We start from the raw sequence: 27,642 nt of genomic DNA, 5'->3' as shown, positions 1-27,642 counted from the left end.
AGGCACGTGAGGAAGAGGCGGCGTGTGGCGACCATGGCGGGAGGAATGAAAGTGGCGGTCTTGCCGGCAGTTGGTTCCGGGCCCTGGAGTTGGCGGTCCGGGGGCTGTGGGGCAGTGTGGCTGCTCCTGGTCCTTTCCGGCTGCTTGGTCTGCGGCTCAGGTACCGCCCGGGCAGCAGCTGCCGAGGGGGCGGGTGCCGAGGGGTTATATTTAGAAAAGTGGGGAGTGTCTGCGGGGCGCTGGCCGTTTTTCTGCAGAGGGGGCGAGGACATGGTGCAGAGGAAAAAAATCTTCATCCTCGATGAATGGGCGCCGGCACTGAGGGGCCGGGGCCCTGAGGCGGCCTGGGGGAGCTACCTAGAGTGGGGAGGAGCCTGGAGCCTTTTGGCAGAGACCGGGAGGCCTGAACTGAGTGAGAATTGGTTCTGGGGCTGCGTCGCGCTATGCGGGCCTCCTTAACTTTTTTGGTTAAAAGGAAGGTGACTCGAAGACCGAATGGGCAGGCAGAGCTGCAGCTGGAAAGGGAGCAGCATCCCATTCATTCAGCAGATGAGCAGCACATGAGCGTATGCTATCAGGACTCAGGTCGGGGTAGCCGAGCAGATATAGTTCCCTGAAAAGCTGTGATCTCTGTCGGTATCTGTCAGTTCTGCCCCTTAAGATTCTGGCCCTATAGAACCGACCTGGAGTTGTTAAATTCCCGTTACCAAAAAAAGATACAAACGCTATTCAGCATCTAATATATTTGGAAATTTATTCATTTGTCAAGCAGATTTACTTGGTTGTCGTTACTGGATCATTGGTTTTGGACTGTCATGATATTGTTTTCCTTTTCCGCTTGAATCCAGAAAACCTAGAATGTGTTTGTAAAACCTCCCTTGTACCCTTCATAAATGCACAACAGAAAGATGAATGAGGTTTCCAAACATCCACTGGACGGAGTTCAGACTCATGGGGTTAAGGATAATCTTATCTCCTAAATGCACATGACTTCTTACCTCTCCCGTCCTTTGCTGCCTATCTCTTGCTGTCACTTATGATTATCCTTAGCTGCAGCTTTAAGGTTGTCTTAGGATCCATATAACTAGTTCCAAGGTGCAATGTCCTTCTGAAACGGTATTTTTTAGGGAGAGGGGAGAAAGTATCCAGGAAGGTACTTTTCCAGAGGCAGAGCCCACAGTAACATTTGAAGGGCTGCATATGATCTGAATGAACTCTGGCTAGATGTTTGTCCTTAGAAGTTGTGTATTATGGAGATGAAAGAACATATGTATATCAAAATGCTCCTACATAATCATTGAGTAGTTAACAGGCTCAAAGTTACTTTAATGAGGACAGAAACAGGAGAAAGGTAAACTCGGGATAAATGTTCTTTATGGCCTAGAAGATCATATAGGTGGCAGCTGCAGAGACAGTCATGTAATAGAATAGAACTTTCTAAAACTGAGAGGTATCTAAAAAAATGGAATACTTCAAAAGGCAGGGAGTTCTTTCTCTGGAGGTTTTTGAAAAATCTGATTATAAAAATAACGGGAGTTTATTTTAAACTATTTGGCGAGCACAGTTAAGTATAAAGAGGTAGAGAAAGCACTCACTGTTGATTCCATTCAGAGGCAGTCCATTAAAACACACTTTCTTTTGGTCTGTTTCCACATGTTTTGTTTTTTGGGTTTTTTTGGGTATTATGTCTTTTTAGGGCCGCACCCATGGCATATGGAGGTTCCCAGGCTTGGGGTCGAATCAGAGCTGTTGCTGCCGGCCTACACCAGAGCCACAGCAACGCGAGAAACGAGCTGTGTCTGCAGTCTACACCATGGCTCACGGCAACGCCGGATCCTTAACCCACTGAGCAAGGCCAGGGATCGAACCCACAACCTCATGGTTCCTAGTTGGATTCATTAACCACTGAGCCACGATGGGAACTCCATCAAAACATGTTTAAGATCCTTGAAACATCTTGTTAAAAATTTGTGACCCTGGAGTTCCCGTTGTGGCTCAGTGGTTAACGAAGCCGACTAGGAACCATGAGGTTTCGGGTTCAATCCCTGGCCTTGCTCAGTGGGTTAAGGATCCAGCGTTGCCATGAGCTGTGGTGTAGGTTGCAGACTCGGCTCAGATCCCGCGTTGCTGGTGGCTACAGCTCCGATTCAGCCTCTAGCCTGGGAACTTCCATATGCCACAGAAGCGGCCCAAGAAATGGCAAAAAGACAAAAAAAAAAAAACTTGTGACCCACACCCATGCCAGCATTGGATATTCCAGACTGAAACACCTTTGCTAATTTTTTTTTTTTTTTCCACCCCACCTGCAGCATGTAGAAATTCCCAGGCCAGGGAACAAACCCACACCACAGCAGCGACCTGGGTCATGCAATGACAACACAAGATCCTTAACCTACTGGACCACAAGGGAGCTCTCATCTTTGCTAATTTGATAGATTGAAAGTGGTATTTTTTATTTTTTATTTTTTTTTTTGCTTTTTCAGGGCTGTACCCGTGGCATATGGAGGTTCCCAGGCCACGGGTCTAATTGGAGCTACAGCTTTCGGCCTACACCACAGCCACAGCAATGCAGGATCCCAGCTGCATCTTCGACCCACACCACAGCTCATGGCAATGCCGGATCCTTAACCCACTAAGCAAGGCCAGGGATCGAACCTAAATCCTCGTGGTTACTAGTTGGATTGTTTCCACTCAGTCATGATGGGAACTCCTGAAAGTAATATCTTAATTTATTTTGCATTTCTTGCATTATTTGTGAGGAAGCATCTTTCAGATGTTCATTAGTTATTTAATTTTTTGTTTAGACTTTTACATTTTTTTTGGAGTGTGTGTTCTTTGCTCTTCGCCTATTTATTGTTATTACTATTTATTTTGATTTTTGTATACTTTTATAATCCATTGGAGTTCCGTGGTAGCCTGGAGTTCCTTGGTGGCCTAGAGGCTAAAGGATCTGGCAAAAAAAAAGGAGTTCCCATCGTGGTGCGGTGGTTAATGAATCCGACTAGGAACCATGAGGTTGCGGTTCTGTCCCTGCCCTTGCTCAGTGGGTTAAGGATCCAGCGTTGCCGTGAGCTGTGGTGTAGGTTGCAGACGCGGCTCGGATCCCGCGTTGCTGTGGCTCTGGTGTAGGCCAGTGGCTCCAGCTCCGATTCAACCCCTAGCCTGGGACCCTCCATATGCCGAGGGAGCGGCCCAAGAAATAGCTAAAAAAAAAAAAAAAAGGATCTGGGATTGTCTCTGTTGTGACTCAGGTCACTGCTATAGTGGGGGTTTAATCCCTGGCCCTGGAATTTCCAGATGCTGTGGACATGGCCAAGAAAAAAAAATAATAATAAATAAAATAAATAAATAAAATCAATTGAACTTTTTAATATATTAAAGTTATATATATATTTTATAGCATATTATTTATATCTATTTTATATATACTATTATATATATCTATAATATGTATACTATTATATAATCTATTATTTATTGCAGAACTTTAATTTTTTTCCTCCCCCCTTTATCTTTTTAGATAGGTTTATTCTTTTAGAGTTCTCTTGTCCTGCTCCATAGCCACAACTATTACCAGAGCTGCAACAGTGACAATACCTGATCCTTTTTTTTTTTTTTTATTGCTCAAATGAATTTATCACATCTGTAGTTGTATAATGGTCATAACAATCCAATTTCACAGGATTTCCATCCCACAGCCCAAGCACATCCCCCCACCCCCAAACTCTCTCCTCCGGAGACCATAAGTTTTTCAATGTCTGTGAGTCAACATTTGTTCTGCAAAGAAGTTCAGTCTGTCCTTTTTTCAGCTTCCACATGTCAGTGAAAGCATTTGATGTTGGTGCCTCATTGTATCAATAACTTCACTTAGCATGATAATTTCTAGGTCCATCCATGTTGCTAAAAATACCGGTATTTCATTTCTTTTAATGGCTGAGTAATATTCCATTGTGTATATGTACCACGACAATACCTGATCCTTAAAACCCACTGAGCCACAAGGGAACCCCCTAAAGATGATAGTTTTTAAGGAAACTTTTAAGTGTGAACTGGATCTCTACTTCTGAAGTAGAGGCTACATAAGAATTAGAAATTGTTTTTCATAAAAAAAAAGTTTTTCATGATTTTTAGGGTTTATTCTGGTCTTCACAGAATTTTTGATTGAAAAGTAAGTTTGTAATGAATATAAGTAAATATGAAGTTACTAACTTTTAAGTAGCTGCTGCTTAATAGGTAAATACAGTAAGCAAGTTGTGATTCGCTAAATTCCAAGGAGACATTTTCCAAGAAGAACTAGATCATTGGCGTCAGAAAGCACTTTTTGGAATGTTTAATTTATTCTGCTTTTTAACGTGCTGGCTGACTCAATTTGAGGAAGGGAAAAAGGTGTTTATGTCCTTTTGCTATGGGAAGCACAAGATTCTAACATGAACATTCTGATTTTGACAACTTTTATGTGTTTAAGGTAATTTTGATGTAGTTCTTGTTTTTTTCTAGCAATTTAAACTATAGTTTATCCCCTTAGGCCGAATTGGGGTATTTTCCCTCTTAAAGAATTTCCAAAGATGTGGCCGGCCAAGGTGCTGATTTCTGTGGGAAGGTTGCTGTTAGAGAGCTGTGTTTGTCTGTGTACTTGCTGTGCCTTCCTTTGAATGGTGTGGAACTTGGGAAGAGAAAGAACTAGGTTTTTTTTTTAAAAAAGTTTCTTCCTTTTTTTTTTTTGTCTTTTTGCCTTTTCTAGGGCTGCATCCGTGGCATATGGAGGTTCCCAGGCTAGGGGTATAATTGGAGCTGTAGCTGCCAAGCCTACGTCAGAGCCACAGCAACGCGGGATCCGAGTCGCGCCTGCAACCTACACCACAGCTCACGGCAACGCCGGATCCTTAACCCACTGAGCAAGGCCAGGGACCGAACCCGCAACCTCATGGTTCCTAGTCGGATTCGTCAACCACTGCGCCACGACGGGAACTCCTAAAAAGTTTTTTTTAATGAAGTTTTATTTCTTTAGGAAAACGACATTAAAGAATGTAAAAGTTAGTTTAAAAGCACTGATGCATTTTCTTGGCATTAAGCTTTTCAAATGGCTTGTGCTATTAATACATTATATCTTACTACCCTCTTGAAAATAATAATGGGCTTAAAGAGGTGTTGTTTTATAATACTTGGTGCTGTGGGAGAGGTGGGGTTAATAAGTGTGACTCTTGGTTATTTGTTTTTTTTTTTTTTTAATTTGTAAGTACAGTAGTTTTAAGCTTCAGAAGAAAGAAAACTATCGATCTGTATTTGTAAGTGGGTGTTCTTTCAGTGTATTTGTGGATTTGCTAGTAAGACAGATGTCAATGGGATTTTGAAAAAGTTTCATTTTATGAAAAATAGGCTTGGAGGAAATCCAAATTACTGTTGAATTAAACCCTAGTGAGAACTGATAGATGGCATTCAGGACATGCTACTCTAAAGTATGGCACCTTGGCATATTGAATACCTTAAGCTGAGGGAGTTTTAGAAAACAACAGAAGCTGGAAGATCACTCTAACCTCCCCTCCTTTGCCCTTCTTCCCTGAAACAGGCCATCCTCATGTGAGAGGTGCCCTCTCTGTACCTGGTGGAAGGAACATCCTGACCTTCAAAGATAAAGGGATACCAAGAAGAATCCTAATAAACAGTCCTTGCTCAGTTTCTCCCAGTTTATTACACTCACCTCATACTCAACCTATCATATTCCTCCACATTCAAACCCAGTATACAAGTACATAGGTCTAGGAGTTCCTACTGTGGCACAGCGGGTTAAGGATCTGGTGTTGCCGCAGCTGTGGCATAGGTTGCAGCTGCAGCTGGGGTTTGATTCCTGGTCTGTGGAACTTCCATATGCTGCAGGTGCAGCCAAAAAAAAAAAAAAAAAAAAAGAAGGAAAAAAAAAATCAATACTAGGTCTAACTCTTTCTTTAGGTCTTCATTTCCTTATGAAAGCTTTCATGTCACATAAAACAGATAAATATGTACACATTCTCCTGTTACTATGTCTTTGTTAGTTTAATTTTCATACCCTGCCAGGGACCTTAAGAGGATCAAGGAAAACTTTCCTCCCCTGCAATATCAAGACTGAATTAAAAAATACTGAGATATAATCTACCATAAAATCCATGCATTCTTTTTTTTTTTTTAAGGTAAGGAGTAGATTTATAGAATATGAGCCATCTCAGAAGGCGAGAGCTCATTGGGTTTTTTGTGGGGTTTTTTTTGTCTTTTTAGGGCTGCATCTGTGGCATATGAAGGTTCCCAGGCTAGGGGTCAAATGGGAGCTGCAGCTGCCAGCCTATGCCACAGCCACAGCAACACCAGATCTGAGCCGCATCTGCGACCTACACCACAGCTCGTGGTAGCACAGGATCCTTAACCCACTGAGCGATCAAACTTGCGTCCTCATGGATGCTGGTCAGATTCGTTTCCACTGAGCCATGGTGGAAACTCCTCATTGGTTTTTAACATAGAGTTGACCCTTGAACAACATGGGTTTGAATTGACTGGGTTCACTTATATGTGGGATTTTTTTTTTTAAACCTTTTTTTTTGCTCTTTAGGGCCACAGTTGAGGCATATGGAGATTCCCAGGCTAGGGGTCTAATCAGAGCTGTTGTTGTCAGCCTACGCCAGAGCTACAGCAACGCCAGATCTGAGCTGCATCTGAGACCTACACCACAGCTCATGACAATGCAGGATCTGTAACCCACTGAGCAAGGCCAGGGATTGAACCCACAACCTCATGATTCCTAGTCAGATTCGTTTCCACTGAGCCACGACAGGAACTCCTACACGTGGATTTTTTTCCATAAGTATACACTTTAGTACTACATGACCTGTGGTTGGTTGAATCCACAGATGTGAAACTGGATCCGGAGGACTTACTAAAGTTATATGCTGCTCTTTGGTGGTGTGAAGAGTCATTGCCCCTAACCACGTGTAATTCAAGGGTCAGATGTATTTACAGCAGCCATCACCACTGACTGATTCCAGAATATTTGCCTCACTCCAAAATGAGACCCCATATCTCTTAGTCTTGACTCCCTATTTACCTCACAGGCCCTGGCAACCACTAATCTACTTACTGTCTCTGTGGATTTGCTTATTCTGGATGTTTATATAAGGAGTCATTGAACATGGGGCCTTTTTTTGACTGGCTTCTTTCATTCAGCATAATGTTTTTAAGGTTCAGCCATATTGTATTTATCAGTTTTTTTTTAAATTTCGTTCATTTTATTTACATCTTGAGGTGTTTTTTGTTTGTTTTTTGGCTGCACCCGCAGCTTGTGGAAGTTCACAGGCCAGGGATGAACCTGCACTGCCTTTTGAACTGTGCCACAGTTGCGGTGACAACTGGATCCTTGACCCACTGTACCACAGAGGAACTTTCTCAGTACTTCTTTTTTTATGGCTGAATAATATTCCATTATATGGATAATACCATACTTTATGTAGCCATAGGTCAGCTGATGCACATTTGGGTTGTTTCTACTTTTTGGTTATTGTGGATATTGCTGCAGTGAACATCTGTGTACAAGTTTTTGTGTGCACATATGTTGTCATTTTCTTGGGTACATACATGGGAGTGGAACTGCTGGATCATGTAACAACTGTGTTTAAGTTTTTGAGGCATTGCCAAACCGTTTTCCAGAGAGGCTGCATCATTTTACATTCCTAGCAGTGATGTAGAAGTGTTTGTTTCTCCATATCCTTGCCAGCACTTGGTCATTGTCCTCTTTTTGATTATAGCCATCCTACTGAGTGTGAGTGGTATGTCATTTTGGTATATCATTGTGGTTTTGACTTGCATTTTTTTTTTTGTCTTTTTGCCTTTTTAGGGCTGAACCCGTGGCATATGGAGGCTCCCAGGCTAGGGGGTCTAATCAGAGCTGTCGTTGCTGCCCTATGCCACAGCCACAGCAACGCAAGATCCAAGCTGTGTCTGGGACCTACACCACAGCTCATGGCAACGCTGGATCCTTAACCCACTGAGCAAGGCCAGGGATTGAACCTGAAACCTCATGGTTCCTATTTGGATTCGTTTCCGCTGTGCCAAGACAGGAACTTCTGACTTGCATTTTCATAATGACTAATGATGTTGAGCCTCTTTTCATTGTGTTTATTGGCCATTTGTTTTGTCTTCTTTGGGGAAATATTTATTCAAATCCTTCATCTGTTCTAAAAATTGTTGGTTTTTTTTCTTTTTATTATTGTTATAGTAGTTCTTTGTATATTTTGGATACTAGGCCTTCGTCAGATACATGATTTGAAAATGTTTTCTCCCATTTCGTGGGTTTTTCCATTTTATTTTATTTTATTTTATTTTATATTTTGGCTGTGCCTGTGGCATGTAGAAATTCTTGGGGCCAGGAGATCAAACCCACACCATAGTGGCCACCTGAGCTGCTGTAGTGACAATACCAGATCCTTAACCCACTGTGCCACAAGAGAACTTCATGTCTTTTCATTTTCTTGATAGTGGCCTTTGAAACACAAAAGTTTTAAATGTTTTGGAACCATTGTCTAATCCAAGGTCCCAAAGATTTATACTTGTTTTCTTTTTTTTTTTTTTCTTTTTAAGGCTGTACCTGAGGCATATGGAAGTTCCTGGGCTAGGGGTTGAATTGGAACTGCAGCTGCTGGCCTATGCCACAGCCACAGCAATATGAGATACACCACAACTTGCAGCAAGACCAGATCCTTAACCCATTAATCAAGGCCAGGGATCAAACCCGCATCCTCATGGACACTATGTCAGGTTCTTAACCTGCTGAGCTGCAACGGGAACTCCCACCTGTTTTCTTCTAGGAGTTTTATAGTTTTTGCTCTTCCATTTAGGTTTAAGGTCGAATTTAACTTCAAAATTAGTTTTAGCTTTGCTCTAAAACCATTTTGAACTGGTAGATGTCATCGCCTTTCTTGCTTATGTAACTTTGGTTTTCTAAGGTTTGGTTGGGGTTTTGGTGCTTTGGGCTTTGCTTTTTATTTTTTTTAAGGCTGCACCTACAGCATATGGAGGTTCCCAGGCTAGGGGTCGAATTGAAACTGCAGCTGCCGGCCTACACCACAGTCACAGCAACTCTGTATCTGAGCCACATCTCTGGCTTATGCCGAAGCTTGTGGCAACACCATATCCTTAACACACTGAGTGAGGCTAGGGATCGAACCTGCATCCGCAGGAACACTATGTCAGGTTTTTAACCTGCTGAACCACAGTGGGAATTCCTAGGCTGTTTTGTTTATTTAAACCTACTTTATACTGAGAACCAGAGAGATAACTCAGTTTCCCCTTAGAGTTGCACTTCACGAGTTGGTAAGAACAATTTGGAGCTCAAGGAAGAAGTTACTGAAATGTTTTCTGGTAAAGAAAGTACCTTGTGGAGTTCATGTTGTGGTGCAGTGGAAACGAATCCAATTAGGAACCACGAGGTTGCGGGTTCGATCCCTGGCCTCACTCAGTGGGTTAAGGATCTGGTGTTGCCATGAGCTCTGGTGTAGGTCGCAGATGCAGCTCAGATCTGGCTTTGCTGTGGCTCTGGCGTAGGCTGGCAGCTGTAGCTCCGATTTTACCCCTAGCCTGGGAACCTCCATATGCCTCGGGTGCAACCCTAAAAAGCTAAAAAAAAAAAAAAGAAAGAAAAAGAAAGTGCCTTGTGTACATTTAGGTGGGAAAATACCAGAGTGGTCACTCTTCAACCTTAAATTAGCTGAGATTAAATACACACTCCTGAGCGGAGAGCTTTTGTTTTGGTAAAAATCAAAGGGACTGCATATGTTCATTGGCTGCTCTTAAAACTTGGAATAAAACAGCTGGAAGAAGCAACGTTGTAGTCTTTTAGTATCTGCTTAAAGTTCTCTAAATGCAAAGGCATTCCCAGCTCTTTGCATCCTACTCAGGAAATGGATTGAGAGGATCACCAAATGGGGTTACTTTAGCTATGTGTTTGTAAGGGAAACAGGACCTGGGTTTGAATCTCAGTTAAGCTATTTACTAGTTGTGTGGCTTTGGGCAGATTACTTCATCTTTCCTAAACATAAGTTTCCTCCTTCGTAAAATGGGGATAATGAGAGTGCCTACCTCATGGCATTGTTGAGAGGGTTAAATGAGACTGCATAGTGTCTGTCTTAATAAACACTTAATAGTGGCTTTAATTATTCTGGACTATTCTGGATTAGTGACTATTTGTAATATTTAAATAATTGCATTTGACAGAAATAAGACTCTGCTTTATTTCTTCTTTCATCTCAGTTTTCTTCTTTGTGTCTTAGTTGCTAATATTTTAACCCCAGCTTTAAGAAAGTGGTCGGTTTAATTCTTTTTATGAAATGGGTCACACTGGTTAACTTGTTCTGTTATTATACTTAATTCTTATTTCCTTCCTTTGCATGAAAGCCGGAATTGATTTAAAGGTGGTCATGCTTCAGGAATCCAAAGTTTATTGTATGAATACCAGTCAACAATCCTGTTATAAAAATGTGCTTATCCCAAAGTGGCATGATGTATGGACACGGATTCAGGTAATATTAACAACTTTGTTAAGGTTGAGATTACCCTTAATCTCATCAGTGTTTTCATCAGTAAGCATTTATACTTACTTTGTGTTCTCGCTGTTCCTTTAAGTAGCCCATAATACTTGACCCTGAGGTGGACTTCCTTCCTCTTTTTCCCAAAGAGACTACTTCCTTTTCTTCCCCTAGCTCCTTTTACACACACCTCTTTCTTTTTAAAGGTCTTATGCCTTCTTTGGGCTGGAAACTGCTGCGTGCCTGTCAGGATGTAAACTCTTGCCTTGCTCTTGCTGCTCCTATTCTATTTTGATTCTACACAAGATGTTGCATAAATCCCCTGAACTAAAGTTTCCCCTTGATAGAATGACTTTGGTCTCATTTATTTCATAACACTGTTGAGCCACCTGGCAAGTGAGAGTGTCTGGCTGTAATGATTGAACAAAATGAGTCCTTTGGAAATGTCTCTACTGCATTTGTTCACATCAAAAACATAAGGGTGGGCTTGTGTGGGGCTTTTTAAATCTTTTTTTTCATTGTCTGGTATAAAGATCATATTCCATCTGAGACATAACCAACATTTACCTATAATCAGTGATTTGTGACAAATGGTTGAATATCTCAGCCTGTCACTATGGGAAACCTTTTTGATGCTGTTTATGCCTGGTAATTTTCTTAATATTCTAGGCCCTTGCTTTGTTGTGATCTCTTATAAATAGTTGTATTGTTAACTCATTCAGCTTGGAGGTCTTTTTTTCCTCCTCTATGTTCTGGCCTAACATTAGATTCAGGTCATGTTAACAAGACATTCTAACAGCTGCCTCTCTATACCATGTGCAGTGTTATTTGCCCAATTATGTTTTAGCTGCTGCATCTCTGTATTTCTCATAAGCCTGTGGCAAGCTGCTGCCATTATTGATTTAGCTATTTACTCTTAAGTTTTTTGTTTTTGTTTTGATTGTACTTGTGAAAAATTTTAATTTAAATACTTCCTTCTTTCTCATCCTGATTTTACTTGTGTTACAGATCCGGGTAAATAGTTCCAAACTGGTGCGAGTCACCCAGGTGGAGAATGAAGAGAAACTGAAGGAGCTAGAGCAGTTTAGTATCTGGAACTTTTTTTCCTCCTTTTTAAAAGAGAAATTGAATGACACCTATGTTAATGTGGGTCTATACAGCACAAAAACCTGCCTCAAAGTTGAGATTATAGAGGAAGACACCAAGTACAGTGTCACTGTGACCCGGAGTAAGTCTTACCTCTGTTTTTCTGATGGATTCTGTGGTGAGAAGGGATTGAGCTTTGGAGGGTATAATTAGTGAGACAGAGAAGTCAGCCCAGGACAGCTCCATTTGGGTTGTGATTATAACCTGAATATGCCACTGCTCCAAACAGTTCAGAGAGACTCCACCTCTCATAAACCTTCTAGGCCTAGAATTGAGACTTTACTTTAGCTCATGGTGAGTATTTCCTTACCTGGAATTGTGAAGATTTGCATTCTTAATATTTCCCATGGCCCTGAGCTGACATGCCTCGTATTCTTCAGAGTAAAATAGATGAATTCCTGTGTTCTGGGCACTTACAGACAAAGGTAGATGTCCTGAAATGTACAGGCCTACACTTGACGACATGAATGGTTAAGGAATAAAAGCTGAAGAAATGCAGAACTGAATATTAATGCCTCACAAGCAAAAGAATATAGGTGGAGGGAGTTCCCATCGTGGCTCAATGGTTAACGAATCCGACTAGGAACCATGAGGTTTCAGGTTCGATCCCTGGCCTTGCTCAGTGGGCTAAGGATCCGATGTTGCTGTGATCTGTGGTGTAGGTCGCAGATGCAGCTTGGATCCCGAGTTGCTGTGGCTCTGGCATAGGCTGGCGGCTACAGCTCCGATTCGACCCCTAGCCTGGGAACCTCCATATGCCGCGGGAGTGGCCCTGGAAAAGACAAAAAGACAAAAAAAAGAATATATGTGGAACCATAAGTAAATATGAAGATAACTGCAGTTTAAGGCCTATTTAGTATAACTGGGAGTTTTCCCTTCTCTGAATGTGTCCGGAGAAGCTTCACAGAGTTGGTGTCTTTTTTTTTTTTTTGTCTTTTGTCACAGCAACGTGGGATCCAAGCCAAGTCTGTGACCTACACCACAGCTCACGGCAATGCTGGATCCTTAACCCACTGAGCAGGGCCAGGGATTGAGCCTGCAACCTCATGGTTACTAGTCAGGTTCGTTAACCACTGAGCCACGATGGGAACTCCAAGAGTTGGTGTATCTTTATCCTGTGGAATTCTCTTTGACTTTTGGTCTCTCCTTGTTAACTACTCTCCCAGAAGGGTGGTGGTGTGAGTATTGTGCCCTGTCCTAGGATTCTGCACTTTGGTTGAATAGGATTGGCTTGTTTTTTGGTGTTCCTTTCACATGTACTGATCCTCTCGCTCCTGTTCTGTTTGTGGGCCTCCCTGAGACTCAGAGCTCTTGGATGAGAAAGCTGTGAGAGTGATTGGTATGCCACTAAGGGGCCTCTGCTTGGGTCCTCTGGTTCTGGGCAAAATGTGTAGGCTTTTCCAGCACAGTGCTTGTGTAGTGAAGAGAAGTAGGTGGTGGTGTTGGTCAAGAAAAGCAGCCAATTAGAGAACAACAGGAGGGTCCTGACCCAGAGTTCTAGGCTAATCTGCCAAATCTGAGCCTGTGAGTGATTCAAGGTGTGAAAGCCAGAGTGGTGGTGACCCCTTGTGGGTGACTGTTGAAATGCTGATGGTGCTATGGCTCCATCCAGAGCAAAGTTTAGCTACTTTTAGCCTTAGGTAGGTAGCCAAAATAAAAATAAACTCTTCTTTGGTGAAGTACAGGTTAGGCAGAGACCTAATTATACTTTCTCTTTGGAAAGGTGCCCAGGCTTTGTGTAGAATTTAAAATGCTATTTAGGTGGACTGTTTGCTGTGTTTATTTCATTAGCTGACCAATGATGCCAACATTGCCTTTTATTCTATAATGGCTTAAATTGTTTGGTTCCCCTATTAAGCAGAAAACTTTTATTTATTTCAGGATTTGACCCCAAACTCTTCCTCATTTTCCTTCTTGGACTTACGCTATTTTTTTGTGGAGATTTGCTGAGCAGGTAGGTTCCAAGGCTTGTCAAAATGAGGAGGCTCAGACCTACCCTGCTTGACCTTTATCATAAAGACTTGAAGTGCTGCCGTTCCCTTTTCCAGGACCTTTCTCGAGGGCTTGGCCATTTCCTGCTTGGATAATTTAAAAAAATATTTTAATGTGTGTTATAATTATTGTTTTTTTTCTTATTAAGATTGACAATAATGAAATTCCCCCATTAGGTTACCCATCATGTGATGGGATTTAGCCAATACATCGCCAACCTTCTCACCGTTAGAAATAACATGTTAAACCCTCATTTTTACAGAGGTGTGTGTTGATGAGTTTCATGCTGTTCAGAGATAAAGAAACAAATATCAACCACTTTAGGAACCTGCTAGCTAAGCTTGGTGAACCAAACATGTACAAATACAAAGAAAACATATAGGTAAATAAACATTCAACAAAAGTAGAATCAACATTCACTTTGTACATGAGGAAAATATTTGTGGAGTAGTGAATGAAAGCTTACCAATCGAAGTTCAGCTGGAGTGAGTTTGATGGAAATTGTTCCTTATTTTGGAGCTCCTGAGAAAAACTCACAGTAAGGGAGGAATATCTGGTAGAAAAAGCCTGGAGTAGGAGCTCTCTTCTGTGCCCTGTGTTTGGTTTATCCTTCTGGGTAAGCACTTCAGTTCTAGTTTCCAGTCTCCACTTGGGCAATAATTCTTACCCCTTCCTTCTCCCTAGAGAAGCTGCGTGGTTCCTGAGAAGATTCTTATTAAAAATTGGGTAGGGAGAGATGCTGGGGATGGAAGTGGGAGACTAGGCAGAGGTTTATTATTGCTATATATATGTGTGTGTGTATATATATTCCCCCCCCCCCTTTATTGGCTGCCCTGGCAGCATATGGAAGTTCCCAGACCAGGAATCGAATTGGAGCTGCAGTTGTGGCAACATTGGATACTCAACCCACTGTGCCAGGCAGCAGCTTGAATCAGCAACGTTACAATAGAGATAAGCGGGATCATTAACCCACTGCACCACAGTGGGAACTCCTTATTGAGATATGTTTGAGGAGCCCTCATTGATACTAATCCTCATGATCTAGCAACAACTACATTATACTCATATCTTCAGTTTTTCTGATCTCAAGTGTTGGGCAATTACCTACTCATCTTGTATCTTTTTTCTTTCTTTTGGTTGGGATAATTGTCTAGTTTGAAGAATGCCATGTATGAAGAATACATACATAGTCATGAAATGAATTTTCTTTCTGCAGAAGTCAAATCTTCTACTATTCCACTGGGATGAGTGTAGGAATTGTGGCCTCTCTACTAATCATCATTTTCATACTGTCCAAGTTTATGCCCAAGGTAAGTAGCAGAGTCCTCATATGCAGTTAGAATGAGCTTCAACAATTGAAGGACTCTTTTCTTGGATAATCTTACAGTACTGAAAGTTTGCATTGACGGCTGATAAGTCAATGTCTGTCTACTTGTTCCTTAACTCAGAAAGGTACTTTCCGTAATGAAACTGGAGCCTAATTACAAACTCTCTCTTTTTATTTGAAATCCTGTGCACAGTGGGGGGATTAAAGTCTTCTTCCTGTTTGCTAATTACATAGATTACATAACCAGGCTTTTAAGTTATTTAGCATCTTATTTTCTCAGTATTCATTTTAAATATAAAGGACATCTTTTTAGGAGATGTATTTTGTGCAGTTTTATTAGGTTGAATTTTTTTTTAAAATCACCGTTGCGCTTTGTTTCTTTTATGTATGGAAAGCCTGTTGTAACTTTTTGTTTTCACTTCTACTCTGTCTTAGAAAAGTCCCATTTACATCATCCTGGTGGGAGGCTGGTCCTTTTCTCTGTACCTCATTCAACTAGTTTTTAAAAATTTACAAGAGATCTGGAGGTGTTACTGGCAGTATCTTTTAAGTAAGTGTTACCAGTTTTGCTTTCCTTTTTGTATGGTTATAGGCTGTTTTAGTTGTTTTAGGTGTTGCCTGCTTATAGCAGTTTAATAGTCCTTGCCATTTTATTAACTTGTAAGAATCATAGTTTTTTACTTATTTCTAACCCCTCTGTAGTTGCCACCTTCTCTTAAAATGATAATGCTTGGGAGAAAACTGAATTTGTTGGTGTTTATAAGTACACCTCTCTTTATGCAATAGGCATCTTTCTGGAAAGCTGTAAATTGACTTTATAGATATAATCATATTTTAAATATACTTGAGGACCTTAAGAAGTAAAGGACTCTACAGTGGACCTTATCTATAAAGTGAGAATCCTTTGGTTATACAAATAGTAACCCTTAATCTATCCTTTGAGAGGTGATTAATCTGGATTTTCATATGTTAGGTTTTTTTATAAACAGACTATTTTAGAACCGTTTGTCATGTAGCTTTAATTCTCCATTTGAGAATTAAGTAAATTTGGGACAACAGGATAGAAACTTAAAGAGATTAATATATATGAATAATGAAAAAAGTGTGAATAATTGAATAAAGATCTTACCCGTTTTCCTGGTTCATTAGGTGCTATACCACACAGATTATTTTGACAAGTTATAGATGAAAAAGAATGTCTTCTGATAACTCTTCTCATAGGCTATGTCCTCGCAGTTGGATTCATGAGTTTTGCAGTCTGTTACAAGTATGGGCCCTTGGAGAATGAACGAAGTATCAACCTACTAACCTGGACCTTGCAGCTGATGGGCCTATGTTTCATGTATTCCAGTATCCAGATACCACAGATTGCCCTTGCCATTATCATCACTGCACTGTGTACTAAGAACCTGGAGTACCCTATTCACTGGCTGTACATTACCTACAGGTGACTGAGAGGCAATATAACTTTGTACTGATACACGCAGTGTGGGATGCAGTTGCAGCAAAAGGAGAGAGGTGTTGACCTGGTAGAGCCTCTTTGTTAATGAAAATGTATTATGTGTCACTTTTGTTTCTTTCAAGTCTTTCTTTTTATATTCGCTGTAGGCATTTTATAGAACTTATAAATTCTAGTCGTTTTATATAAAATAAAAACATCTAGTAAAGTGTCATATGTTTCTATTACCACTAGGTGGTGCAAAGTCTATCACTTTTCTAATACATGCCTCAGGTACCTGGTTTCAGATTATTTCACACTGGCTCTCAAATTGCTTTGGGAATTCAATTTTAATCCAATTTTAAGCATGTTTGTCACTTCACAGGGTGACTATGGAATGGTCATAGGTTCTGAGGTTATCAATGGTTGTTCTTGCTACAGATAGTCAAAGTAATCCTTTCATTTTGGGGGACCCAAGTTAATACACTACCATCGTATGCCATCATTTTCTTGTGTTTTTTTTTTTTTTCTATTTATTGGGAAATAAATATTTGGCTATCACTTATTGGAAAATAAGTGAGTATATCCACATAAATGAATACTATTAACTACTCTGACTTATCAGTCATAATCTAATGTGTCAAGATTACATTATAGCTAATGATCTATAGAAGAAAGGTGGGAGCAATGACTCAAATGTGCAGGCTCTCTACTGTATGCTTGATGCACTGAAGGGAACTAGAGGTAAGGATGGATGTAGCTTACTGATTAATCATTCATGATATTATTTTGGTGAGCACAGAAAGGTGTGTAAGGCAGCAGAAAAGACTGTCCCCCCTCGTCTCCTGACAGAAGAAGAATATCGGATACAAGGAGAGGTAGAGACCCGAAAGGCTTTAGAGAAGCTTAGAGAATACTGCAACAGTCCAGACTGCGCAGCTTGGAAGACTGTTTCTCGAATCCAGTCTCCAAAGAGGTAAATAAACTCTTGGCCAGAGTGCCAAGCACAGCAATTCAGGATCTGAGCCCCTTCTGCAACCTATACCTTAACTCACAGCAATGCTGGATCCTTAATTCACTGAGCAAGGCCAGGGATCGAACCTGCATCTTCATGGATGCTAGTTGGGTTCATCACTGCTGAGCCATGACAGGAACTCCTGACCTTGGGTTTTAACAGAGATCATACCTCTATAATCATTTTGGATTTGTGGCTTTGTTTTCTTGTTTATCTAGGAGTAGTCAAGAGAAAGGTACGTATATCATCATATGTTAAGCAGTAGCCTTCTTCTTGATTCCTTGGAAGGAACTGTTTACTCTAGCTTTGATTGTAGCATTGAGATAAGAAGACTCCAGTACCATATTAAGTTTCCCCTCTGATAATTTTGCATCTCTCTCTCTTTTTTTTTTTTATCTTTTTAGGGCCTCACCCGCGGCATATGGAGGTTCCCAGGCTAGAGGTTGAATTGGAGCTGTAGCTGCCAGCCTATACCACAGCCATAGCAACACCAGATCCAAGCCTTGACTGCAGCCTGCACTGCAGCTCATGACAACACTGGATCCTTTAACCCACTGAGAGAGGCCAGGGTTCGAACCCGTGTCTTCATGAATACTAGTCAGGGTTCATTACCACTGAGCCATGATGAGAACTCTGTGGGTTTTTTTTGTTTGTTTGTTTTTGTTTTTTAAAGGAGGGGTGTCCTTTTTATTTTGAAGCAACTGTGTGAGTATGTGAAGCTTTAATCTGAAGTCCTGCAGGATGGCATAAGGTTTATAGGGCCATAAACACAAATAAATGTATAATGCCCCTTAATCTTCTTTTATCAGGATTATGGATGACTAAAGGAACTTTAGCACTTCCCTAACTGAAAGGGCAACTAAATTTCATTAACGAAAAGTGTTTATTAAGCAGGATGAGGTTACATGGGATGTCAGCCTGTGATCCCGGCCTTCCTTTTCCTCTTACTCCTTTCTTTAGTTTACTTACCTGCCAGAGTAAGCACAGGGGTGTTGGCTAGATGCAATATAGTTTGAATGGAGAGCATATCATGGATTTCAGTTTGTTCCTCTTTTGAAAAAAACAGAAAGGACGGAAGATACATTCCTAACGAGTGTTACCTTCTCTTTTCCAGATTTGCTGACTTTGTGGAAGGTTCTTTCCACCTCACACCAAATGAGGTTTCTGTCCACGAGCAGGAGTATGGATTAGGGAGCATTATCGCCCACGATGAACTCTATGAAGAAACATCCTCTGAGGAAGGGGACACAGATTCTCGGTACCCTGCTATCACACAACAGAACAACTTCCTGACTTAGATGGTCATCGGTTATTTGGTACTTCAGTGGTCCGGGTTGCATGTATTGTGCAGGTGTTTCTCAAATCTTTGAAGCAGGGTGAGATAGTGCAGAAATTCTCCCAGTGAAATTACAGGCCTGAGTAGGCCTCCCCTCTGGAAACGGTCTTGGTGGTCTCTGTGGGATCCCAGGGAAGGAGATGGATTAAACAGTGACTGCTTCCCATCGCTTCCCAGTGTATCCTGTTGGTTAAGTTCTCGACCCACCTTTATGTTTCCAAAGAGACTGGGTGGCCACAGCTGGCATGGCATTCATTCCACTTCCTCTTGAAAATTGACTCACGGCATTTCAAACTCAGAAGAGAGGACTGTTAAAGTGAAGTAATGCTTTCACACTATAGGCTGCTTCTTCCAGAGACAGATCCATAAATCTGAGCCTTTTTCACTGCTTTTGTTTCAGTGACTTTAGCATAGTTCTCATTTTAACTGTTTGAAGAAGAAAATAGATGAATATTGTCTTGTTTTTTAAATGAATACATGTAAAAAAAATGTAACAAGCTCATGTTCCAGAGCAACAAGCCCCATAGGTCCCCACGTATTTATTGGTATGGATTATCCATTAAAGCTCCAGGAGCTGTTGTATTGAGCTTTGAATTGGTTCTCACACATATGATATTCTAAGTCCTGCTTACTTTTAGGAACAGGCCTTCTTGTAGGGCAGGTTTGTTGGACTTTTTATTATATTAACTCTCAGTGCTATTTAAGCAGTACATTTGCATGCTTCCTTTCCAATTCCTCTTTGTCCCCTTTGCCGCGTCAGGAAGGGTCTCTTCCCTCACCTCTAAAGTTATGTATAATTTGGTTGGTCTCATTTCTTATATTTCTCTTCCACATTATTCCTGCTAGTTAGGAGAAGCGACCTTAATATTTAGGGAATTTAAATGCTTTCTACAGGTTCTACATTTTTCCTGTCAGTGGGTCACATATCTTTGTTTTGGGGAGTTTTTTGGTTTTGTTTTTTGTTTTTGCTTTTTAGGGATGCACCTGCAGCATATGGAAGTTCCCAGGCTAATGGTTGAATCGGAGCTGCAGCAGCTGGCCTATGCCACAGCCACAGCAATGCCAAATCCGAACAGCATCTGCAACCTATACCACAGATCACAGCAATGCCGGATCCTTAACCCACTGAGCAAGGCCAGGGATCGAACCCGCATCCTCATGGATACTAGTTGGCTTTGTTACCACTGAGCCACGACAGGAACTCCCATGTATCTTTGAATTGCTGTGGAATCAAGAAATTATCTCCTTTTCCTCTCCCTTCCTTTGTCCACTGGTTCTATGTATTCTTTTCAGCCTTTCCTCACCACCCGTACCCCTACCCCCAAGGAGTCTGGCTAATTTGTAAGCCCTGAAAATATCTATGAAGTTTCTTGATACAACAAACAAGTCGTAGCTATGTAGCTGCCCCAGTTTGCATTGCCGGGAGATGGACTGCCAGATGACCCTCATGCCTCTGGGTGCTTGTTCAGCCATCAGGATCAGATGCACTTTTCTGTGAACTTATTGTACTTATTTGCAATTCCATTTCTGACCAGAGAGTCATGTTGCCTTTTATTACAGTGGCATTGGTTTCACATTCTTTTGCCATTGGAAAGTACCTTTATAAGCCAGCAATGCCATTTATGAGGGAGCAAATTCCCAAGTCTCTGTTATTTGCTTGGTTCTGTCTTTATGATCTTCACCCTCGTACCTTGGAAAAGCTGTAATTACCTTAGCCGGGAAGATAGACATTGATGGCAGGAGCACAGCATCGGACTGACTGACTTTACCATGATCGTGGAGATGGCAGATGACTTTTTAAAAAGCTATGATGACTCCTTCACACCAGCCATTTAGTAGATAATTTTGAAAGACTCTGAGCTCTATTACTGACTTCCAAAATGTCAGCTTTGAGACTCTCCTCCAGGTGGCCAGTTGATTTTTTTCTGCGTTGTTTCCCATAGCTTTAAACTATCCTACCTCAGTTGGCCACAAATATATATGAAAGTGAAAAACAAGCAGTACTTGAGCAGATGCCCTGGCTTAAAGTTGCTTTATATTAGGAAACCTTTATATCTTTGTGAACTATGTACATGGTTAAGTTTTTAATTCCTCTACGATGAACTATTAAGACTTCTCAAATTTACTATTTTTTTTCTCCATTTATAGAAATTGAGACCAAACATTTGAGCAAAGGTTGATTTGAAAAAATAATTCAGCTATACAAGTGATCTCAGGATTCCCTGGAGAGGTTGGTGCCTTCCCCATGTAGCTACTTTGGGACATGGTCCCTTGCCTCCAGGGTGACTTTTCCTGACTCTTGATTTCAGTGAGAAAGCATTGTGAAGGAGAAAAGATGCTCTTCTTTTTCTGTTTAGTGAACTCCTTGTAAGATAAGAGTTTTCATCTCAAGACCAGTTTTTCTCACTGTGTTTGAATTTGGGTTGAGTAAAATCCAACTCGGTTTATTATTACCTGTCTGATAGTTGGAGAACTGAGCGGTAGGCAGTGGTGATGACAATGGGTCCCGCAGCATGAGAGCTGCTTTCAGACAGTGAAGTGCCTCTGGTGTGCTGTGTGTCCTTGCTCTTCCTGCCTGTGTGGCTCTGCCCCAGATGCTTTAGAGCCTCTGTGTGCCCAGAGATTGCTTGACTCCGCAAGCATTTAGGAGCTGCTCTTGTCTCCCTCTCGGCCGCTTAATCTGCTGGCTCAGTTGCTACTTGAAGCCCCTATTTAATTTTCTGTGGCAGTTACAGCTCTTGCAGTTTCAGCATTGTCTCATCTCAGACCGATCTCATCAAGAAGGATTGAAGGGGTAACTATGGAGTGAGCTGGACATTGGAGCCACGTCTGCTGCCACGTCAGCATCTTGCTTGGCAAATATCAAGCTATAAATTGGCCCTCCGGCTCAGGGTCTCATCAGCATTGGAAATCTATCGCCTCTAATGGGTCTGACCAAGTTGTGTAGAGCATGGCTCCCATTAATGGGAATACAAGAGCCAACTGGCCTAAAACATCTCTTCACTTTCCCATTTGGATTGCTTTTGTGAGACCAGTGGAACCAATGACTGAAAATAAAGGAAATTTAGCAACTTTGATAACTTCTAAAAAGAAATTCCTATCAGCCACTTCATCGCACCCAAACTAGTTTATTTCTCTTCCCAAATTCATGACTCTTTTTTTTTTTGTCTTTTTATCTTTCCTAGGGCCGCACCCACCACGTGTGGAGGTTCCCAGGCTAGGGGTCTAATCAGAGCTGTAGCCGCCGGCCTACACCAGAGCCACAGAAAGGCCAGATCCAAGCCGCGTCTGTGACTTACACCACAGCTCATGGCGACGCCAGATCCTTAACCCACTGATTCAGGCCAGGGATTGAACCCACAACCTCATTGTTCCTACTCAGATTTGTTAACCACTGAGCCATGATGGGAACTCCAAAATTCATGACTTTTATATCTGTTACAGGACTTTGCTGATAATAGACCTTGGGTCCCAGGTCCCAGGTCCCATTTTGTGCTAATACATACATTCTAGGGCCTAACGCTCTCTTCATTGACTGTGTTCCACTTGGCATATATGATAGAGATTTGATGAATGAAAGGACCCAAGTAGGCCAGATAGTTTCCCCAGGCCCTGATATCCATAAAAGGCTTGGGAATGGGTTATACATTTGCCTTCAATTCTTTTGTTGTTCCAGAAAAAAAGATGGGCTCAGATGGATGCCTGCGTAAAAATGGTTCCTAGCTATGTACTCATAACTCCTCTGAATTGAGTACTGAAAGTTGAAGTAGGAGGAAAGGAAATTAAATGTCCTCTAGTATTCCTTTGGACTCAGGTCTGACATATGAGATAATAACTTATATTGAAATGCCAAGAATTTTATCTGAACCAAGGAGAGGACAGTTTGACAGATTTATTATGCCTTCATGTTACATAGGCCCTGAAACCAAGTAATAAACATAAAATAGCCATTGCACAAGGCAAATGTACTTGAAACCTTTTGTTTATGTTTTGACATAGCAGACACTGATCTTTTTTTTTAGGGAAACCTACTCAATTGTGGTGATCCAGTGGTGTCTTTTCGTAAGTTAGCTTATGGATTCAGTTGCTTTTGAGTTGGATGCTAGATGGTTATTACCTTGAAAAGGGAAATTGGTGCCTTATGTGGTGGGAGCCAGAGCCTGCCGAGAATAAACAAAGCAAACTCGTGCCAGTGTCAGTGCACAGCTTTAGTGGGAATGGGAAGTCCACCCAGCCTCTTCAAATTTGGGGCTTTTGGCTCCCACACCCCCTGCCCATGTATGTCATCTTCCTTTTCACACTCTTGACAATAACTTGAAAATGGTGAAATCACCTTCTCTGAAATTTTCTACAGTGTGGACAATGTTCTTATCTTGTTAATATAATAGATAGCTCCTAATGTGAGTATTAGAACTGTTACAGCCTGCAGTTGCTCCAGTTTATCAGGTTTCTAGAATTCATGGTGAAATGGGGAATTACTGGGTAAGTTTTAGCCTGCAGGTAATGCCTTAGTGTTATTTTAAAAGATTTGCCAATTATATTTAAAATAAGTGTTCATGAATGTTTGAAAGGGACAAAATGATCAGGGAGGGCTCTTTGCCATGGGTCTTATTTTCATTCTTTTCTGTAAGAAAAAAATAACGATGTCTTATTATATATTTTTTCATTTTTATTATACAAGTTTGTAAGTAATCCCAACTTTAATAAAGTTTTATAGACTGTATAGTGGTTTCTTTTAATGAACATGTGCTTTTCTTGTTTGGATCTCTTGTTTTCAGAAAATCAGCAATTAGCTCCTCTGTTTCATCTTTCTAATGATGGTTTCATTTTTCTTTCTTTATTATTTTTTTTTAACCACTGCTGCATATCTTAGATATGTCTTGGTCTGCTTCCATCCTTGGACTGGATGATTTCCCAGGATGCCAGATCTCTGAGGAGTTTTCTTGCAGGAGCAGTGGGTTGTACAGCTGTACTGTCTCATAGAAAAATACTTTATTGGTTTTTCCTGGCCCAGGAAGTTTTCTGTTCTTTTTTTTTTTTTTTGGTTTGTTTTTGTTTTGTTCTTTTTGTTGTTTTTTTGGTCGCTCCTGCGGCCTGTGGAGTTCCCATCCACTGTGCCACAGAGACCTAGTTCTTTTCTTTTTTTAATGACATAGAGTATCTCTTTTGTTTCTGGATTGGGGGGGCGGCGGTGAGGGGAACACCTGTGGATTCAGCTGTGCGATGCCTTCGCAGAGCTTTCTATAGGGTGAAAAGCAGCTGGAATGTAGTGAGTATTAGGGACCATGGAAGAAAAACTTCAATTAGGTCTAGGCCCAGCTTCTGCAGTAGGAAGGAGTGTGGTACTTTCCATTTTCTTTTATGTTTTGGCTATTTTCTTTGCTCTTCCATTATAGCACTTGCATTAATTCTGTACCTCTCCTCTCTTCTCAGTCATTTAGACTACATGGAAATCCATTGTCCATTTTTCAAAGACAGTTGGTGAAATAGGAAGAAGACAGGATATGGACCATATGTAAATTTATGTAGATTCATGCAAATAAGAGACAGGTGGTAATCAGTGGTTGAATTAATACAAACTTAAATTATAATTGCCAGGTTTGCAAGATCATGGGGCTGTGGCGACAGAAAAAAAGATAAAGTATGTAAAGCAGTTCTTCTCTTTAATATGCATAGGAATCATGGGGGAGCTTGTTAAACTGCAGGCTTCTGATTCTGCATTTTTTTCTTTTTTCTTTCTTTCTTTTCTTTTTTTTTTTTTTTGGTCTTTTTGTCTTTTTGTCTTTTTAGGTCCCCACCTGTGGCAAATGTAGGTTCCAGGCTAGGGGTCCAATCGGAGCTACGGCTGCCAGCCTACGCCACAGCCACAGCAATGACAGATCCAAGCTGCGTCTGCTATCTACACCACAGCTCAGGGCAACACCGGACCCTTAACACACTGAGTGAGGCCAGGGATTGAACCTGAGTCTTCATGGATACTAGTCGGATTTGTTCCTGCTGAGCCACGATGGGAATGCCTGTGTAGCATTTTTTTAGGAAGTGAATATCCGTGGGAGGACTAGTGAGTATGAATTGGACCAATGAGTGTAACGGCAAATTGCTGCCCTCCCAACTCTCAGAAATCAGCACTGAAGAATCTAGAATGGCTGCTGCTGCTTCTAGTTCTACTTTGCCAGCTTCATTGAAGTATAATTTATAACATTATAAATACACTAAAATTCACAAGTTTTAAATTTTGCTGAGTTTTAGAACATTGTAAATCAGCTATAATAAAAAACTTTTTGAAAAATTTTTGCTGAGTTCTGACAAATGGAGACAGTTGTGTAACCACCACCACAGTCATGACATAGAGCATTTCCCATCACCTCAAAAAGTTCATTGCACAAACTGGAAATGTGTTTGTGTTTTGGCTGCTCCTGTGGCATATGGAAGTTCCTGGGCCAGGGATCGAATCTGAGCCATGGCTGTGACTGCAGCAACACTGGATCCTTAACCCACTGTGCCAGACCAGGGATAGAACCCACTGCCCCAGAGACAATGCTAGATCCTTAACCTGCTGTATCACAACAGGAACTCCTAGACTAGATTTTTTTTTTTTAAAGTATTGTTGATTTATAATGTGCAAATTTCTGCTGTACAGCAAAGTTTCCTAGTCATATATACATTCTTTTTCTCATATCATTCCCCCATCATGTTCTATCCCAAGAGCTTGGACATAGTTCCCTGTGCCATACAAGAGGACCTCAATGCCCATCCCTTCTAAAGACTGGAAAAAATTTTTTCTTTTTAGGGCTGCACCTGCGGCATATGGATGTTCCCAGGCCAGGGATTGAATTGGAGCTACAGCTGCTGGCCTAGGCCACAGCCACAGCAATGCCATATCCTTAACCCGCTGAGCAAGGCCAGGGATCGAACCTGTGTCCTCATGGATGCTAATTGGGTTCATTAACCACGGAGCCACAGTGGGAACTCCAAGACTGGAAATTTTAATCGAAGGAGAAGGAAGGGGATTTCAGAGCCAGAGTGGGAGAAGACCAGTACGCTCCAATTCCATCAGTTTTGCCTGGAAGTGGGAGATCATAGTTCTGCATCCCCTACCCTAAGAATGCTTTGACATATCTTGAAATCCCAGCTAAGTTGGATGTGTACTTGGTATCTTGTTAATTTAGAGTGATCCACTCATCCCCATTCGCCTAGAACTTGCCTGGTTTTAGCATTCAAATTCCCATGTCCAGAGGATTCATCTCAGGTCCTAGACAAACCAGGATGTTTGGTCACCCTGGCTGTGACCTTCTTGGCATTGTTTCCAGGCCTGAGGCTGCCATCTCACTTTTACAGTCACTTCTTTCATGTGAGCACATAGTAGGTGCTCAATAAATAAGTCAATGGGTGGATATGGATAAACGCCAGTTGTAGGCAGCTGCAGATTTCTGGCCTGGAGGACAGAAGACCCGGGTTCTGGTCTCAGCTCTGCCAGGTTTGCAGCAGTGTAATCCTGGGGAAGTGGTTTCTCATTCTAGGTCTCTTTCCTCCACTGCAAAATAGGGGGCCTTTAGTTGTTTCTGCCTCAGACGCTGTGATACTGCTATACCTACACCCAAGATTATGTTCTAAGGTCATTTCCACTTAGCTCTCTCTCTTTTTTCCTTGCCTTTCCCTCCTCCCAATATATGTAGTAGATCAATAAATTATGTAAGGGCAGTTTGGTAATGGAATTGCTGATGCTCCAGGCTTATGCAGAGAGCTTTTGCGAGAGCAATAGAGTTTGGACCTTGATCCAAGCAGCTGTGGCTGGGAGTTGGCAAATCTAATCCTCAGCTAAGTGTTTGTAATTATCTAATTTGCTCTTTGTGCATGCCTGGGAGGGAGGATGATGGGCAGAGGGAGCCTCTTATTTAGGAATTTTCTTGGGTGGGTGGGGTACCCTGGAAAATAGGATTTTATAAGCTTCTTGTCTATCGGAGGCAGCTACTTCCAGCTGGGCTAGTGCCCAGGAAACAGTGTCCTGGGATCTTACCCAGTATTCTAGCACAGAAGAAAGATTAAAATGAGAGATACCAGGACTTGGGCTGGAACCTATGGCTGACTTAGGATCAGGAAGCTGTGTTCTATTTCTGGTTCTGCCATGTACTGTCTGTGGAACTAGGGCCACCTCCTATCACCTCTCTGAGCTTCCGTGTTTGCCTCTCATTTTCCCTTTGAATGGAGTGAGTCTGTACTGGCTACTTCACAGGGTGTTGCAATTCAGTGAGTGAGAGGTGGAGTTCAGTGAAACTGAATGAATGAAAATGTCAGGTGTTATCACTCATTTTAGTCTTTGGGTCTGTGTGATGGGCTCTGATTCATGGGGGGAAGGAAGTGGTGGTACATCTGGGGACTTTGTCCACTTAGTTCCAATAATGTTATCAATACCCCATGGCTCCCAATAAGACTGGAAGGGTAGGTTTGAGGGAGGTACTGTGTATTTGGTCAGAAGACACCCCAGCCTACCTACCTCCTTGACAGAATTTCTGTCTTTTTGAAAAAGTTTTTCCTTGGCTATAAATTCTCCTACTTCTGCACTCGTTCCCTAGTTTGGGAGAAATAGAGCAAGAACGCTGCTTGAACCCCTCAGCCAAGGCCAGCCAGATACCCTTTCCTATCTAGAGGGGGCTTTCTCATTTGGCCACATGTCTCCTTTTGGGTTTTCAGGTCTGTGAAGGGTTAAGCGAGCCACACCCTCAGCAGGAACAGCCTCGGACTTTGTGCTGAGCAGCCGAGCAGCCAGCAGCCAGCTGTCAGCTGTCTCTGGCCTCTCCTGGCTCAACTGGCACAGGGAGCCCTGGCTGGAGGAAGCAGCACAGAGGA

The 27,642-nt window shown here is 41.7% G+C and overlaps 1 protein-coding gene across 2 annotated transcripts; it reads left to right on the top strand.

The window, feature by feature from the left end:
• On the top strand, positions 1–27,534 carry NEMP1 (nuclear envelope integral membrane protein 1). 2 transcript variants are annotated; one of them, XM_047786981.1, is made up of 10 exons: positions 1–160; positions 10,411–10,535; positions 11,550–11,769; positions 13,569–13,641; positions 14,896–14,989; positions 15,442–15,556; positions 16,228–16,453; positions 17,247–17,420; positions 18,574–18,717; positions 27,487–27,534. In XM_047786981.1, exons 1-10 carry the CDS (start codon positions 34–36, stop codon positions 27,500–27,502), a joined length of 1,314 nt encoding a protein of 437 aa, XP_047642937.1. In that variant the 5' UTR covers positions 1–33; the 3' UTR covers positions 27,503–27,534. The 2 variants fall into 2 exon arrangements, with proteins under 2 accessions (XP_047642937.1, XP_047642936.1); XM_047786980.1 differs by lacking the exon at positions 27,487–27,534 and having other exon boundaries at positions 18,574–19,381.
• The last annotated feature ends 108 nt before the right edge of the window (positions 27,535–27,642 follow it).

The sequence above is a fragment of the Phacochoerus africanus genome, chromosome 7 (assembly GCF_016906955.1).
Source record: "Phacochoerus africanus isolate WHEZ1 chromosome 7, ROS_Pafr_v1, whole genome shotgun sequence".
Classification (NCBI taxonomy): domain Eukaryota; kingdom Metazoa; phylum Chordata; class Mammalia; order Artiodactyla; family Suidae; genus Phacochoerus; species Phacochoerus africanus.
Note: the sequence above shows the minus strand (reverse complement) of the source record. Positions and strands in the feature narration are given on the sequence as shown.

Excerpts from the sequence above, each read along its gene's own strand:
- NEMP1 (XM_047786980.1), top strand. The coding sequence starts at position 34 with ATGGCGGGAGGAATGAAAGTGGCGGTCTTGCCGGCAGTTGGTTCCGGG. Across the intron at positions 14,990-15,441 it reads TGTCCAAGTTTATGCCCAAG|AAAAGTCCCATTTACATCAT; the intron begins GTAAGTAGCAGA and ends ACTCTGTCTTAG. Across the intron at positions 16,454-17,246 it reads TGGCTGTACATTACCTACAG|AAAGGTGTGTAAGGCAGCAG; the intron begins GTGACTGAGAGG and ends TGGTGAGCACAG.